Source organism: Pseudophryne corroboree, chromosome 7, assembly GCF_028390025.1.
Source record: "Pseudophryne corroboree isolate aPseCor3 chromosome 7, aPseCor3.hap2, whole genome shotgun sequence".
Classification (NCBI taxonomy): Eukaryota; Metazoa; Chordata; class Amphibia; order Anura; family Myobatrachidae; genus Pseudophryne; species Pseudophryne corroboree.
The window spans coordinates 430,217,443-430,236,159 of record NC_086450.1 but is presented as its reverse complement, the minus strand read 5'-3'; the positions used below and the strand labels follow the sequence as shown (position 1 = coordinate 430,236,159).

At 48.4% G+C, this 18,717-nt stretch overlaps 1 protein-coding gene across 1 annotated transcript in view; it reads right to left on the bottom strand.

Moving 5' to 3' along the window:
- CHTF18 (chromosome transmission fidelity factor 18) overlaps nucleotides 1-18,717 on the bottom strand; it is a 191,249-nt gene that overhangs the window by 68,003 nt on the left and 104,529 nt on the right. The window contains exon 13 of the mRNA XM_063934863.1: nucleotides 11,263-11,361. Coding sequence (XP_063790933.1) covers nucleotides 11,263-11,361 — 99 coding nt within the window. The remainder of the gene's footprint in view (nucleotides 1-11,262; nucleotides 11,362-18,717) is intronic.

Below are 18,717 nucleotides of genomic sequence, written 5' to 3'. Positions count from 1 at the left end.
TAGGGATATGGACGGTGTTAGCAAGGACTGGGCACTGAATATTCAAATTTCAGTAACTCTCCTCCCCTCCATACTCTCAGAATACCTCAGTGTTTTTTCCTGAGGCGAACAGGATAGAGAGGATGAACAATGGAGAATTACCTATAACATTATAACATAACGGACAACAATAAAGTTGACACATAACGTAACTGACAACTAACCAGTTGACACCATAACCGATAAATCGGTGAGAGTGTGTTACCATAAGATCCACTGAACATACCACAACCAGGTAAAACTGCTCTGGGTGGGCGTCCAGTGCCCCCTATGGATTCAAAGAAAAGGATTTACCTGGTAAGTACCAAAATCCTATTTTCTTTTTCATCCACTAGGGGTCACTGGAGTACTCTTGGGACGTACCAAAGCTTCCCCTGTGGGCGGGAGAGCTGTTTGGCACCTGTAACACTAAGCGGCCAAAGCTATATGCTGATGCCGCAAGCGTATCAAACTTGTAAAAGCGCACAAACGTGTGCACTGATAAGCATGTAGCCGCACGGCAAAGCTGTGTCGTAGAAACTCCACGACCAGCTGCCCATGAAGTTCCCACAGAACGTGTGGAATGAGCTGTTACTGATGTAGGCGGCTGTAACCTAGCATGAAGGTAAGCCTGACGTATGGTCAGTTTTATCCATCTGGATAAGGTCTGCTTAGAAGCTGGCCAACCCATCTTGGCAGCATGATAGAGAACAAACAACGTATCCGTCTTACGAACTGTAGACGTTCGGGATACCTAAACGCGTAATGCACTTACCACATCCAAAGTTCCCGAATTACCTGTACACACAGGAACTACCATTGGTTGATTGATATGAAAAAGATGACACTACCCTTGGCAATAAAACGGAATTCGTCCGAAGTATCGCTCTGTCATCATGAAACCCCAAAAACAGTGGCTTGCATGCCAAGGCACCCAAATCTGAAACACGCCTTGCCGAAGCTAAGGCTAGAAGAAAAATTGTTTTCCAATTGAGAAACTTAATATCCACTTGTTGTAAGGGTTCAAAATATGACAACTGTAAGAAATCTAAAACCAGATTCAAGTCCCATGGCGTGGTAGGTGGAATGAATGGAGGCTGTACTCTGAGGACACCTTGCAGAAAGGTGTGTACAGACAGCAATAGAGCCAAACGTTTTTTGAAAGTAAATTGACAAAGCAGAGACCTACACCTTTAGTTTAGATAAACGCAGTCCTCCATCTAACCCCGTCTGTAGAAATAACAAAAGACAGGATAACTTGAATGATGATGTCGGAAACTTCCGAGCTTCACACCAACCGATATAGGCACGCCAAATTCTGTAATAATGAGCTGCCGTAACTGGCTTCCTAGCTCGTAACCTGGTTGGTATAACAGATTCTGAAATGCACTCTCTTTTCTTAAGAGGGCGGTCTCAACAGCCACCCCGTCAACCGCAGCCGCGCTAAATCGGGGTAAAGGAACGGACCCTGTTGTAACAGATCCGGACGTAGTGGGAGTGGCCAAGAATCGTCTGCAAGTGGTCCGCGGAGATCCGAGAACCAAGCTCTTCGAGGCCAATGAGGCGCCACTAGTATGACTGTGGCGGACTGTCTTTTGATCAGTTGTAGCAACAGAGGGAGCAGCGGAAAACGGTGGAAACAGCTACACGAGGCTGTACGGCCACGTGATTGTGAGAGCATCCATAGCCACCGCTTTTGGATCTCGCGTTCTGGACACATACTGGGCGTTTGGCGATTGTGGCGAGATGGCATCAGATCCACTTGAGGGTAACCCCACCTCTGGACCAATATGTGAAACACTTCTAGATTTAATTACCATTTTCCTGGATGAAAATCCCGATTGCGTAGATAATCTGCCTCTTAGTAGTCCACTCCCTGAATGAACACTGCCGACAATATCAGTTGGTGATGCTCGGCCCAATTGAAGATTTGAGCTACTTCCCGCATGGCCATGCGGCTTCTCGTTTCTTTGTTGATGTAAAGAAACCGAGCCCAACACCCCTCTCTGAGGATGTACTGCACTTGGACAGTCTGAGACCGAAGCCTGTGCACTGCTTGTCGTAGCGCATTGTAAAGTATCTTGAGTTCCAGGACTTAGAGACAGCAATCTTTCGTGATCTGCCCAGAGACCCTAGAGCTGACAATTTTGAACCACAGCTCCCCAACCTCTGAGACTCGCGTTGTTAGAATTATCCAATTGCAGACGCCGAACTGTTTTCCTGCGGTTAACGTGTGTACTTTGAGCCCCCAGAGTATACATACTCTGGCCCGTGGAAACATCACCATCTGGTGAATTTGTGTGAGGCCGATCACTGTGCGAGCACCTCCAGGTGAAAAGGACGCGAGTGAAATCTTCCGAACTGAAGCGCTTCGAAAGCTGCCACCATATTCCCTAACAATCGAATGTACAAATGTACAGAGACTGTGCGTGCTTCAGCACCAATTGTACCAGATGACGAATACTCTGTACTTTGTGTTCTGGTAGGTAAATTAGTTGATCTACCGTATCGAGAATCATTTCTAGGAATCGAATGTGATATCCTGAAGTTGACAATCCAACCGGCTGAACTAGCCCATTGTACGCTAGCAATGCATGTTGGAGGATCATCTGTTGAGACGGAACTTTGATGAGTAGATCGTCCAAGTACGGAACTATTATCACTTCCAGTGATCTGAGATGAGCTATCATCACAAACATCCGTTTGGTGACTACCCGAGTTGCTGACGAGAGGCCAAACGGTAGAGTCTGAAACTGGTAATGGTTTCGCCGTAGTGCAAATGCAAGAACCTCTGACGAAGCGGCCGTACTGCAATCCTGTAATGAGCTATCATCACAAACATCCGTTTGGTGACGAGAGGCCAAACGGTAGAGTTGTAGCTGTAAACATGCAAATACAGACCGCAGGGATTCTAGTTTGAATCTGTAGTAAGTGACGTACTGATTGAGACTGTTTAAGTTCAATATTGGTCTGAACGAGCTATCTGGCTTTGGTCCTACAAAAAATAAGAATTTACTTACCGATAATTCTATTTCTCATAGTCCGTAGTGGATGCTGGGGACTCCGTAAGGACCATGGGGAATAGCGGCTCCGCAGGAGACTGGGCACATCTAAAGAAAGCTTTAGGACTATCTGGTGTGCACTGGCTCCTCCCCCTATGACCCTCCTCCAAGCCTCAGTTAGGATACTGTGCCCGGACGAGCGTACACAATAAGGAAGGATATTGAATCCCGGGTAAGACTCATACCAGCCACACCAATCACACCGTATAACCTGTGATCTGAACCCAGTTAACAGCATGATAACAGAGGAGCCTCTGAAAGATGGCTCACAACAATAATAACCCGATTTTTGTAACAATAACTATTGTCAAGTATTGCAGACAATCCGCACTTGGGATGGGCGCCCAGCATCCACTACGGACTATGAGAAATAGAATTATCGGTAAGTAAATTCTTATTTTCTCTAACGTCCTAAGTGGATGCTGGGGACTCCGTAAGGACCATGGGGATTATACCAAAGCTCCCAAACGGGCGGGAGAGTGCGGATGACTCTGCAGCACCAAATGAGAGAACTCCAGGTCCTCCTCAGCCAGGATATCAATTTTGTAGAATTTTACAAACGTATTTGCTCCTGACCAAGTAGCTGCTCGGCAAAGTTGTAAAGCCGAGACCCCTCGGGCAGCCGCCCAAGATGAGCCCACTTTCCTTGTGGAGTGGGCATTTACAGATTTTTGGCTGTGGCAGGCCTGCCACAGAATGTGCAAGCTGAATTGTACTACAAATCCAACGAGCAATAGTCTGCTTAGAAGCTTGTTGGGTGCACACAGGATAAACAGCGAGTCAGATTTCCTGACTCCAGCCGTCCTGGAAACATATATTTTCAGGGCACTGACAACGTCTAGCAACTTGGAGGCCTCCAAGTCCCTATTAGCCGCAGGCACCACCAATAGGTTGGTTCAGGTGAGACGCTGAAACCACCTTGGGGAGAAACTGAGGACGAGTCCTCAATTCCGCCCTGTCCGAATGGAAAATCAGATAAGGGCTTTTTCAGGATAAAGCCGCCAATTCTGACACGCGCCTGGCCCAGGCCAGGGCCAACAGCATGACCACTTTCCATGTGAGATATTTTAACTCCACAGATTTAAGTGGTTCAAACCAATGTGACTTTTGGAACCCAAAACTACATTGAGATCCCAAAGTGCCACTGGAGGCACAAAAGGAGGCTGTATATGCAGTACCCCTTTTACAAACGTCTGAACTTCAGGGACTGAAGCTAGTTCTTTTTGGAAGAAAATTGACAGGGCCGAAATTTGAACCTTAATGGACCCCAATTTCAGGCCCATAGACACTCCTGTTTGCAGGAAATGTAGGAATCGACCCAGTTGAATTTCCTCCGTCGGGCCTTACTGGCCTCGCACCACGCAACATATTTTCGCCAATTGCGGTGATAATGTTTTTGCGGTTACATCCTTCCTGGCTTTGATCAGGATAGGGATGACTTCATCCGGAATGCCTTTTTTCCTTCAGGATCCGGCGTTCAACCGCCATGCCGTCAAACGCAGCCGCGGTAAGTCTTGGAACAGACAGGGTCCTTGCTGGAGCAGGTCCCTTCTTAGAGGTAGAGGCCACGGATCCTCCGTGAGCATCTCTTGAAGTTCCGGTTACCAAGTCCTTCTTGGCCAATCCGGAACCACGAATATAGTGCTTACTCCTCTCCATCTTATCAATCTCAGTACCTTGGGTATGAGAGGCAGAGGAGGGAACACATACCCTGACTGGTACACCCACGGTGTTACCAGAACGTCTACAGCTTATTGCCTGAGGGTCCCTGGACCTGGCGCAATACCTGTTGAGTTTTTAATCATGTGGAAGACTTCTGGGTGAAGTCCCCACTCTCCCGGGTGGAGGTCGTGCTGAGGAAGTCTGCTTCCCAGTTGTCCACTCCCGGAATGAATACTGCTGACAGTGCTATCACATGATTTTCCGCCCAGCGAAGAATCCTTGCAGCTTCTGCCATTGCCCTCCTGCTTCTTGTGCCACCCTGTCTGTTTACGTGGGTGACTGCCGTGATGTTGTCCGACTGGATCAACACCGGCTGACCTTGAAGCAGAGGTCTTGCTAAGCTTAGAGCATTGTAAATGTCCCTTAGCTTCAGGATATTTATGTGAAGTGATGTCTCCAGGCTTGACCATAAGCCCTGGATATTCCTTCCCTGTGTGACTGCTCCCCAGCCTCGCAAGCTGGCATCCGTGGTCACCAGGACCCAGTCCTGAATGCCTAATCTGCGGCCCTCTAGAAGATGAGCACTCTGCAACCACCACAGGAGGGACACCCTTGTCCTTGGTGACAGGGTTATCCGCTGATGCATCTGAAGATGCGATCCGGACCATTTGTCCAGCAGGTCCCACTGGAAAGTTCTTGCGTGGAATCTGCCAAATGGGATTGCTTCGTAGGAAGCCACCATTTTACCCTTGTGCATTGATGCACTGAGACTTGGCTCGGTTTTAGGAGGTTCCTGACTAGCTCGGATAACTCCCTGGCTTTCTCCTCCGGGAGAAACACCTTTTTCTGGACTGTGTCCAGGATCATCCCTAGGAACAGAAGACGAGTCGTCGGAACCAGCTGCGATTTTGGAATATTGAGAATCCAATCGTGCTGCCGCAACACTACCTGAGATAGTGCTACACCGACCTCCAACTGTTCCCTGGATCTTACCCTTATCAGGGAATCGTCCAAGTAAGGGATAACTAAAATTCCCTTCCTTTGAAGGAATATCATCATTTCGGCCATTACCTTGGTAAAGACCCGGGGTGCCGTGTTCCATACGGCAGCGTCTAAACTGATAGTGACAGTTCTGTACCATAAACCTGAGGTACCCTTGGTAAGAAGGGTAAATTTTGACATGAAGGTAAGCATCCTTGATGTCCCGAGACATCATGTAGTCCCCTTCTTCCAGGTTCGCAATCACTGCTCTGAGTGACTCAATCTTGAATTTGAACCTCTGTACGTAAGTGTTCAAAGATTTTAGATTTAGAATCGGTCTCACCGAGCCGTCCGGCTTCGGTACCACAACAGTGTGGAATAATACCCCGTTCCCTGTTGCAGGAGGGGTATCTTGATTATCACCTGCTGGGAATACAGCTTGTGAATGGCTTCCAAAACTGTCTCCCTGTCAGAAGGAGACATCGGTAAAGCCGACTTTAGGAAACGGCGAGGGGGAGACGTCTCGAATTCTAATTTGGACCCCTGAGATATCACCTGAAGGATCCAGGGGTCTACTTGCGAGTGAGCCCACTGCGCGCTGAAATTCATTGAGACGGGCCCCCCACCGTGCCTGATTCTGCTTGTAAAGCCCCAGCGTATACTGAGGGCTTGGCAGAGGCGGGAGAGGGTTTCTGTTCCTGGGAACTGGCTGATTTCTGCAGCCTTTTTCCTCTCCCTCTGTCACGGGGCAGAAATGAGGAACCTTTTGCCCGCTTGTCCACGAAAAGACTGCGCCTGATAATACGGCGTCTTCTCATGTTGAGAGGCGACCTGGGGTACAAACGTGGAATTCCCAGCTGTTGCCGTGGCCACCAGGTCTGAAAGACCGACCCCAAATAACTCCTCCCTTAATAAAGCAATACTTCCAAATGCCGTTTGGAATACGCATCACCTGACCACTGACGTGTCCATAACCCTCTACTGGTAGAAATGGACAACGCGCTTAGACTTGATGCCAGTCGGCAAATATTCCGCTGTGCATCACGCATATATAAAAATGCATCTTTTAAATGCTCTATAGGCAAAAATATACTGTCCCTATCTAGGGTATCAATATTTTCAGTCAGGGAATCCGACCACGCCAACCCAGCACTGCACATCCAGGCTGAGGCGATTGCTGGTCGCAGTATAACACCAGTATGTGTGTAAATACCTTTTAGGATACCCTCCTGCTTTCTATCAGCAGGATCCTTAAGGGCGGCCATCTCAGGCGAAGGTAGAGCCCTTACAAGCGTGTGAGCGCTTTATCCCCCCTAGGGGGTGTTTCCCAATGCACCCTAACCTCTGGCGGGAAAGGATATAATGCCAATAACATTTTAGAAATTATCCGTTGTTATCGGGGGAAACCCACGCATCATCACACACCTCATTTAATTTCTCAGATTCAGGAAAACTACAGGTAGTTTTTCCTCACCGAACATAATACCCCTTTTTTTGGTGGTACTCGTATTATCAGAAATGTGTAAAACATTTTTCATTGCCTCAATCATGTAACGTGTGGCCCTACTGGAAGTCACATTCGTCTCTTCACCGTCGACACTGGAGTCAGTATCCGTGTCGGCGTCTATATCTGCCATCTGAGGTAACGGGCGCTTTAGAGCCCCTGACGGCCTATGAGACGTCTGGACAGGCACAAGCTGAGTAGCCGGCTGTCTCATGTCAACCACTGTCTTTTATACAGAGCTGACACTGTCACGTAATTCCTTCCAACAGTTCATCCACTCAGGTGTCGACCCCCTAGGGGGTGACATCACTATTACAGGCAATCTGCTCCGTCTCCACATCATTTTTCTCCTCATACATGTCGACACAAAAGTACCGACATACAGCACACACACAGGGAATGCTCTGATAGAGGACAGGACCCCACTAGCCCTTTGGGGAGACAGAGGGAGAGTTTGCCAGCACACACCAGAGCGCTATATATATACAGGGATAACCTTATATAAGTGTTTTTCCCCTTATAGCTGCTGTATAGTTAATACTGCGCCTAATTAGTGCCCCCCTCTCTTTTTTTAACCCTTTCTGTAGTGTAGTGACTGCAGGGGAGAGACAGGGAGCTTCCCTCCAACGGAGCTGTGAGGGAAAATGGCGCCAGTGTGCTGAGGAGATAGGCTCCGCCCCTTTTTCGCGGACTTTTCTCCTGCTTTTTTATGGATTCTGGCAGGGGTTAAATGCATCCATATAGCCCAGGAGCTATATGTGATGCATTTTTTTGCCATCCAAGGTGTTTTTATTGCGTCTCAGGGCGCCCCCCTCCCAGCGCCCTGCACCCTCAGTGACCGAAGTGTGAAGTGTGCTGAGAGCAATGGCGCACAGCTGCAGTGCTGTGCGCTACCTTGTTGAAGACAGGACGTCTTCTGCCGCCGATTTTCCGGACCTTTTCTGCCTTCTGGCTCTGTAAGGGGGCCGGCGGCGCGGCTCTGGGACCCATCCAAGCTGGGCCTGTGATCGTCCCTCTGGAGCTAATGTCCAGTAGCCTAAGAAGCCCAATCCACTCTGCACGCAGGTGAGTTCGCTTCTTCTCCCCTTAGTCCCTCGATGCAGTGAGCCTGTTGCCAGCAGGTCTCACTGAAAATAAAAAACCTAATCTAAAACTTTCACTAAGAAGCTCAGGAGAGCCCCTAGTGTGCACCCTTCTCGTTGCGGGCACAGAGATCTAACTGAGGCTTGGAGGAGGGTCATAGGGGGAGGAGCCAGTGCACACCAGATAGTCCTAAAGCTTTCTTTAGATGTGCCCAGTCTCCTGCGGAGCCGCTATTCCCCATGGTCCTTACGGAGTCCCCAGCATCCACTTAGGACGTTAGAGAAACTGGAGTAATAACCCTGATCTTGTTAGTGAACAGGGACTGGAAACAAACTGCAGAATCTAGCAGCGACTGAATTGCGATTTCCAGAACTTAGACATGGGCTGGGAGCACGTCATGTCCCAGGCTTCTTGGTGTCCCTAGCATTGTAAACCACATTCTCTACCACATCTATTAGGTGTGGTTGTTCCTGTACCACAGCCTCGAAAAGGCGGAGGTCTCTAATTTAGAATTAAACAACTTCCTGTCAGCGGAAGGTAATGCTTTCAGTGAGCCCGTCGTGCCAAAACTAGCGACGCTGAAAAGCGAGAACTGACTTGACAGACGTCCGTAGAAGCTGCACATAAATACTCAGCAGCTTCACCGATGTGATCAGCAAGAAGTATAAAGTGGTCGGCTTGGAGGTGTTCAATATAATCACCGCCTTATGTACCCAAATTCCAACCAAACTAGATCTAAGTAGCACCCCTGCTGCTGTATACATGGAGTTTTAGCTTATGCTCTGACGGGTCTTGAAGCGTAGTAGCAGTTGGTACTGGTTAATTTGTTTTGTAAGTTTTGACACAGACGAATCCACCATTGGCGGACTCTCACATGTAGATGTCACAGGTATAGAAACCAGTTTATGCGGATTCTGGCCTGCCTCTGAAAACACACTAAAGATCTCTGTCGTTTAGTAAATACCACCTTATTATTTGTCAGCGGTTCTTCAGTGTCCGTAAAAATCAGAGACTGACGTACCGCCCTGATGTGACTGGTGGTCCAATTTCCTTCCTCATGCTCACCCTGTGCAGTCGTCAGGATGCAATATAGCAGAAACTGGGAAATTATAAGACAAATGAGAACATTGTGACCCGAACTAGACTGGGACCTGTGCAAAGACTGAGACCTATCCTGAGACCCTTTGGTATCTGTTTCGGTCTCACCCGAGCCTCAATTCTTGCCGTGTTTTGTTTTAAATGAAAATTGCAGAAAAGTGAACAAAAAAACAAATGTGGCTATTTCTTGGGTTTTTTTGTAACCACAGCCAATAAATACTTTGCGGTTCTTGTTTCTGCATTAATCCACCTCACAGCAAAAATAGGATTATGGTACTTACCAGGTACATCCTTTTCTTTGACTCCATAAGGGCACCTGTTGTCGAGCAGCGCCCATTTTGTGTAGACAACACACACTGACAGACATTGCAGTTACACTGCATTTTGTGTTTGCTGGTGCCTTATTCATTATGTTGTACTGCTGAAGGCAGTGCACGTGGCCAGACTATAGGAACTTGATCCAAAAGTCCTACCAACACCCCTACGCCATCCGGTGGAGTATTGTTTTAGGACAGCCTTTTCCTGGAAGAAGAAACAGGAAGCATGGTTAAAATGGCCTCCAGCCATGTGCTTACATTGTATAACATAGCATACTAGGTTATAAAGACGTGCACTTAAAACCATGGTCTTTTCTCATATAAAACAGCCTGTCTCAATATAATGCAGCCCTTCTCACATCAAGCAGCAGTTCACAATATAATGCAGTCTCTCTCATATCAAGCAGCAGTGCACAATATAATGCAGCCTTTCTCATAGCAAGCAGCAGTTCACAATATAATGCATATAATGTAGCCTTTCAATACAATGCAACATATGTAATACTTAAATCTTGGCTTAACAGCCTGACTAGCACTGCTGCTGGGGCATTTTGTCCCCCCCTTCAGCTGCGCTGCATGTAGAGGGGACAGACCGCGGCAGCCCTGAGCGCTGTCCGCGGTCTGAGTGAGGGCTGAGCCGCCGCAATTCCCCCCCCCCAGCGTGAGCTCCCGTACTGCGGTATGTATGAGCGGGCGGCGGCAACAGGCATGATGCTGTGACGGGCTCTCTCTGGCTCCCTCTGCGCCGGATTGTTACACTGGCCGGCGGGTCGGGAGCGGCGGGTAGTGCGGGCGCTATGGAGCCTGTGACAAGAGGCAGGCAGCAGGGAAGTAACGGCCGGCGGCGGGTAACAGTATGGCGGTGCGCAGTACCACACACAGCGGGGCGGCAACGGGAGCGGACCGCCCCGGGCATAAATACCTGCGATCCAGTGCTCCTGGACTCTGACGGGGCTTCTTCAACAAGTTCCGTCCAGTCCTTTCTGCAGCCTCAGCTGTTGTTAGCTGAGCTGCTTGTGGCTGTGAGGGGGCTCCTTTGTGAGGCCCGACACGCCAAGAGCTGCACGCAGCAGCTTCTATAATCCCGTACCCAGAGCTTTTGTGTAAGCTGGGAAAGGATTGTAATGTATAAAAAATAAAAACAAAAATATTTAAAAGTAAAAAATGTATGTCCCCCTCTGGAGGTCCACACTTGTGCTTCCTGTCCATGTGAGCACCGAAAAAACACTGAGGTATTCTGGGAGTATGGAGGAGAGGAGAGTTACTGAAATTTGAATATTCAGTGCCCAGTCCTTGCTAACACCGTCCATATCCCTAAGAGTACTCCAGTGACCCCTAGTGGATGAAAAAGAAAAATGTATTACACCTCACCTCAGACAGGGGATCGGGCATAACCATACATTAACAGTACCACCATTGTTTACAATATTATATAACTATTTATTGTATATGCTTCATAGATATGTATTCACAGTGAACGATGAAATCAATCCAAACTGCTGTGTTATGACGTAGGTGCACTTAGCATTGGACATACCTGCAGCGTATTAATGCAGGACCTTATGTCATTCTCCGTCTTCTCACACAGCGCCATCAATGCGCCCGTGTCTGATTTCATCCCTTGTCTAATGGTGATCTGTAACAAAAACCAAATACAATAATCGCACAGAATTTTCAGCTAAAACCTCTTGATGTTAAGGTCCAGATTTATCGGGTGTGGATCATAGGCTCGACCACTCTTAGGTCAATAGTCAGTAGGTCGACCACTATTGGCCGACAGTGACTAGGTCGACACAGTCATTATGTTGACATGGAAAAAGGTAGACATGAGGTTTTTTTCTACTTTTTTTTGATGCCGTTTTCTTCGTAAAGTGACCGGGAACCCCAATTAGTGCACCGCTTCGCTCGCCATGCTTCGGGCAAGGTGCCTCACTCCACTACCGCTGCGCTCAGCACAGGTTACTATTCCCAATCGTAGTCCACGTGGATCGTAAATTATGAAAAAGGTCAAAAAAATTAAGAAAAAAATGTAAAAAGAACTCATGTCGACCTAATGACTGTCGACCTAAGTGTGATCAACCTAAAGACCAGATACCGATTTATGAAGCCTTGGAGAGTGATAAATTGCACGGTGATAAACTACCATCCAATCAGCACAGTCTGTAACATGGCAGGTAGGAGCTGGTTGGTTGGTACTTTATCACCGTGCTATTTATCACTCTCCAAGACTTGATAAATCTGGGCCTAAGAGAAGTTAGCACATGACTTGAATATCTCAACCCAATATGAAGTTACAGCTTATTGGGAAATGAGTTTCACAACAATTTTTAGTCAAAGTATAAAAACGTAAAAATTGTATTGTTTATGATCAATATCCATCAGCTTCCTCATGCGTCACTGTCTGCTGGCTATATTAGGGTACTAAAGATAGTTATTGCTAAGTGTATATAATAAGCAGTGGTGCAAGTAGAAAAAAATAAGATTTTACTCACCGGTAAATCTATTTCTCGTAGTCCGTTGTGGATGCTGGGAACTCCGTAAGGACCATGGGGAATAGACGGGCTCCGCAGGAGACTAAGCACTCTAAAAGAAAGATTAGGTACTATCTGGTGTGCACTGGCTCCTCCCACTATGCCCCTCCTCCAGACCTCAGTTAGGATATTGTGCCCGGAAGAGCTGACACAATAAGGAAGGATTTTGAATCCCGGGTAAGACTCATACCAGCCACACCAATCACACCGTATAACTCGTGATACTATACCCAGTTAACAGTATGAAATATAACTGAGCCTCTCAACAGATGGCTCAACAATAACCCTTAGTTAGGCAATAACTACATACAAGTATTGCAGACAATCCGCACTTGGGATGGGCGCCCAGCATCCACTACGGACTACGAGAAATAGATTTACCGGTGAGTAAAATCTTATTTTCTCTGACGTCCTAGTGGATGCTGGGAACTCCGTAAGGACCATGGGGATTATACCAAAGCTCCCAAACGGGCGGGAGAGTGCGGATGACTCTGCAGCGCCGAATGAGAGAACTCAAGGTCCTCCTCAGCCAGGGTATCAAATTTGTAGAATTTAGCAAACGTGTTTGCCCCTGACCAAGTTGCAGCTCGGCAAAGTTGTAAAGCCGAGACCCCTCGGGCAGCCGCCCAAGATGAGCCCCTTTCCTCGTGGAATGGGCTTTTACTGATTTAGGATGCGGCAATCCAGCCGCAGAATGCTCCAGCTGAATTGTGCTACAAATTCAGCGAGCAATAGTCTGCTTAGAAGCAGGAGCACCTATTTTGTTGGGTGCCTACAGGATAAAAAGCGAGTCAGTTTTCCTGACTCCAGCCTTCCTGGAAATATAAATTTTTAAGGCCCTGACCACGTCCAGTAACTTGGAATCTTCCAAATCCCTAGTAGCCGCAGGCACTACAATAGGTTGGTTCAAGTGAAAAGCTGATACCACCTTAGGGAGAAACTGGGAACAAGTCCTCAATTCTGCCCTATCCATATGGAAAATCAGATAAGGGCTTTTACATGACAAAGCCGCCAATTCTGACACACGCCTGGCCGAGGCCAAGGCCAATAACATGACCACTTTCCACGTGAGATATTTCAAATCCACAGTTTTAAGTGGCTCAAACCAATGTTATCATAGGAAACTCAACACCACGTTGAGATCCCAAGGTGCCACAGGAGGCACAAAAGGGGGCTGAATATGTAGCACTCCCTTTACAAATGTCTGAACTCCAGGCAGTGAAGCCAGTTCTTTCTGGAAGAAAATCGACAGAGCCGAAATCTGGACCTTAATGGAACCCAAGTTTAGGCCCATAGTCACTCCTGACTGTAGGAAGTGCAGAAAACGACCCAGCTGAAAATCCTCTGTTGGGGCCTTCCTGGCCTCACACCACGCAACATATTTTCACCAAATACGGTGATAATGGTTTGCGGTTACTTCTTTCCTGGCTTTTATCAGCGTAGGAATGACTTCCTCCGGAATGCCCTTTTCCTTTAGGATCCGGAAATCAACCGCCATGCCGTCAAACGCAGCCGCGGTAAGTCTTGGAACAGACAGGGCCCCTGCTGTAGCAGATCCTGTCTGAGCGGTAGAGGCCATGGGTCCTCTGATATCATTTCTTGAAGTTCTGGGTACCAAGCTCTTCTTGGCCCATCCGGAACCACGAGTATCGTTCTTACTCCTCGTTTTCTTATTATTCTCAGTACCTTTGGTATGAGAGGCAGAGGAGGGAATACATAAACCGACTGGTACACCCACGGTGTCACTAGAGCGTCCACAGCTATTGCCTGAGGGTCCCTTGACCTGGCGCAATATCTAGTTTTTTTGTTTAGGCGGGACGCCATCATGTCCACCTGTGGCCTTTCCCAATGGTTTACTAACAGTCGGAAGACTTCTGGATGAAGTCCCCACTCTCCCGGGTGTAGGTCGTGTCTGCTGAGGGAGTCTGCTTCCCAATCATCCACTCCCGGAATGAACACTGCTGACAGTGCTAAGACGTGATTTTCCGCCCATCGGAGAATCCTTGTGGCTTCTGCCATCGCCATCCTGCTTCTTGTGCCGCCCTGTCGGTTTACATGGGCGACTGCCGTGATGTTGTCTGATTGGATCAGTACCGGCTGGTTTTGAAGCAGAGGCCTTGCCAGACTTAGGGCATTGTAAATGGCCCTCAGTTCCAGAATATTTATGTGTAGGGACGACTTCTGACTTGACCAAAGTCATTGGAAATTTCTTCCCTGTGTGACTGTCCCCCAGCCTCGAAGGCTGGCATCCGTGGTACCAGGACCCAGTCCTGTATGCCGAATCTGCGGCCCTCTTGAAGATGAGCACTCTGCAGCCACCACAGTAGAGATACCCTGGTCCTTGGAGACAGGGTTATCAGCCGATGCATCTGAAGATGCGATCCCGACCACTTGTCCAAGAGGTCCCACTGAAAGGTTCTTGCATGGAACCTGCCGAATGGAATTTTGCTTCGTAAGAAGCTACCATTTTTCCCAGGACTCGTGTGCAGTGATGCACCGATACCTGTTTTGGTTTCCGGAGGTCTCTGACTAGAGATGACAGCTCCTTGGCTTTCTCCTGCGGGAGAAACACTTTTTTCTGTTCTGTGTCCAGAACCATCCCCAGGAACAGTAGGCGTGTGGTAGGAACCAGCTGTGACTTTGGAATGTATAGAATCCATCCGTGCTGTTGTAGCACTTCCCGAGATAGTGCTACTCCGACCAACAACTGCTCCTTGGACCTCGCCTTTATAAGGAGATCGTCCAAGTACGGGATAATTAAAACTCCCTTTTTTCGAAGGAGTATCATCATTTCTGCCATTACCTTGGTAAAGACCCTCGGTGCCGTGGACAGTCCAAACGGCAGTGTTTGGAATTGGTAATGGCAATCCTGTACCACAAATCTGAGGTACTCCTGGTGAGGATGGTAAATGGGGACATGTAGGTAAGCATCCTTGATGTCCAGGGATACCATGTAATCCCCCTCCTCCAGGCTTGCAATAACCGCCCTGAGCGATTCCATCTTGAACTTGAATTTTTTTATGTATGTGTTCAAGGATTTCAAATTTAAAATGAGTCTCACCGAACCGTCCGGTTTCGGTACCACAAACAGTGTGGAATAGTAACCCCGTCCTTGTTGAAGTAGGGGCACCTTGACTATCACCTGCTGGGAATACAGCTTGTGAATTGCCTCTAGCACAGCCTCCCTGCCTGAGGGAGTTGTCGACAAGGCAGATTTGAGGAAACGGCGGGGGGGAGACGCCTCGAATTCCAGCTTGTACCCCTGAGATACTACTTGAAGGATCCAGGGATCCACCTGTGAGCGAGCCCACTGATCGCTGAAATTTTTGAGGCGGCCCCCCACCGTACCTGGCTACGCCTGTGGAGCCCCCGCGTCATGCGGTGGACTCAGAGGAGCGGGGGAAGAATTTTGATTCTGGGAACTGGCTGACTGGTGCAGCTTTTTCCCTCTTCCCTCGTCTCTGTGCAGAAAGGAAGCGCCTTTGACCCGCTTGCTTTTCTGAAGCCGAAAGGACTGTACCTGATAATACAGTGCTTTCTTATGCTGTGAGGAAACCTGAGGTAAAAAAATTTCTTCCCAGCTGTTGCTGTGGATACGAGGTCCCATAGACCATCCCCAAACAATTCCTCACCCTTATAAGGCTCTATGTGCCTTTTAAAGTCAGCATCACCTGTCCAGTGTCGGGTCTCTAATACCCTCCTGACAGAATGGACATTGCATTAATTCTGGATGCCAGCCGGCAAAATATCCCTCTGTGCATCCCTCATATATAAGACGACGTCTTTAATATGCTCTTATGTTCGCAAAATAGTATCCCTGTATAGGGTATTAATATTATCTGACAGGGTCACAGACCACGCTGCAGCAGCACTATCTGCAGGTCTCAGTCTAGTACCTGAGTGTGTAAATACAGACTTCAGGATAGCCTCCTGCTTTTTATCAGCAGGTACTTTCAAAGTGGCCGTAACCTAAGACGGCAGTGCCACCTTTTTTGACAAACGTGTGAGCGCCTTATCCACCCTAGGGGATATCTCCCAGCGTAACTTATCCTCTGGCGGGAAAGGGTACGCCATCAGTAACTTTTTAGAAATTACCAGTTTCTTATCGGGGGAACCCACGCTTTTTCACACTTCATTCACTCATTTGATGGGGGAACAAAACACTGCCTGCTTTTTCTCCCTAAACATAAAACCCTTTTTTAGTGGTACTTGGGTTAATGTCAGAAATGTGTAACACATTTTTTATTGCCGGGATCATGTAACGGATGTTCCTAGTGGATTGTGTATATGTCTCAACCTCGTCGACACTGGAGTCAGACTCCGTGTCGACATCTGTGTCTGCCATCTGAGGGAGCGGGCGTTTTTGAGCCCCTGATGGCCTTTGAGACGCCTGGGCAGGCGCGGGCTGAGAAGCCGGCTGTCCCACAGCTGTTACGTCATCCAGCCTTTCATGTAAGGAGTTGACACTGTCGGTTTATACCTTCCACCTATCCATCCACTCTGGTGTCGGCCCCAAAGTTGGCGACATCACATTTATCGGCATCTGCTCTGCCACCACATAAGCCTCCTCATCATCAAACGTGTCGACACAGCCGTACCGACACACCGCACACACACAGGGAATGCTCTGACTGAGGACAGGACCCCACACAGCCCTTTGGGGAGACAGAGAGAGAGTATGCCAGCACACACCAGAGCGCTATATAATTTAGGGATTAACACTATATTGAGTGAATTTTTCCCAATAGCTGCTTGTATATACAATATTGCGCCTAAATTTAGTGCCCCCCCTCTCTTTTTAACCCTTTGAGCCTGCAAACTACAGGGGAGAGCCTGGGGAGCTGTCTTCCAGCTGCACTGTGAAGAGAAAATGGCGCCAGTGTGCTGAGGGAGATAGCTCCGCCCCTTTTTCGCTGACTTTTCTCCCACTTTTTTATGGATTCTGGCAGGGGTAATTATCACATATATAGCCTCTGGGGCTATATATTGTGATTATTTTGCCAGCCAAGGTCTTTTTATTGCTGCTCAGGGCCCCCCCCCCCAGCGCCCTGCACCCTCAGCGACCGGAGTGTAAAGTGTGTATGAGGAGCAATGGCGCACAGCTGCAGTGCTGTGCGCTACCTTGGTGAAGACTGAAGTCTTCTGCCGCCGATTTTCCGGACCATCTTCTGGCTTTGTAAGGGGGACGGCGGCGCGGCTCCGGGAACGAACACCAAGGACGGGTCCTGCGGTCGATCCCTCTGGAGCTAATGGTGTCCAGTAGCCTAAGAAGCCCAAGCTAGCTGCAAGCAGGTAGGTTCGCTTCTTCTCCCCTTAGTCCCTCGATGCAGTGAGCCTGTTGCCAGCAGGTCTCACTGTAAAATAAAAAACCTAAAATAAACTTTCTTTCTAGGAGCTCAGGAGAGCCCCTAGTGTGCATCCAGCTCGGCCGGGCACAGAAATCTAACTGAGGTCTGGAGGAGGGTCATAGTGGGAGGAGCCAGTGCACACCAGATAGTACCTAATCTTTCTTTTAGAGTGCCCAGTCTCCTGCGGAGCCCGTCTATTCCCCATGGTCCTTACGGAGTTCCCAGCATCCACTAGGACAGGGGTGGCCAACCAGTCAGAAACAAAGAGCCAAAAATTTTGTTAGGCACGTCAAAGAGCTGACATCGAGCCGCAGGCACACATGCAAAAATGGGGTGTAGCCTTGTGCCTGCTAGGCCACGCCTCTGGTATAAAATACATTTAAAAAAACAGATCCACATAAAATACATTTTTAAAGCCAGATCCAACATAAAATACATTTAAAAAGCCACTTCCACATAAAATAATTGAGAAAGCCAGAGTCACATAATACACTTCAGCTTCCCCATGTGTCACTTCAGCCAGCTACCTCACGTGTCACTCCTGCTAGCACACTCCTACAGTATGTCACTACAGCCAGCTCCCCCATGAGTCACTCCTGCCAGGACCCTCATGTGTCACTAAAGCCCCCCTGAAAACATACCTCGTGCCATTGCAGCAGCCCCTTATGTGTCCTCTGTTTGCCAGTGGGTGTCTCACCTCTAGTATCTGGCTCTCTCAGTTCACAGTCCCCGTAGTGCTGCTGCTGCTGACTGTCTGGCTGGAGTGCAGCAGTTTCCGGATCTGTTGTGGTCACGTGACTGAGTGTCGGGAGCCACATTTGAATAAAGAAAGAGCCGCATGAGGCTCAAGAGCCACAGGTTGGCCACCGCTGCACTAGGACGTCAGAGAAAAGGGCTTATAGGTACTGTGTGCGTGCACCGAAGGCGCATGCGCGCCAAAAAATGGGCATGGTCAAATGCCACATGGGGAGTGGGAAATGAAAATGAGGGCGTGATACACATATGGGTGGGCCAGATACTCATGACCCCAATAGTGCCAAATACACAAATGCCCCCCCCCCGTGCCAGATACAAAATTGTTCCCCTCCCCCGTGCCAGATACACAAATGCCCC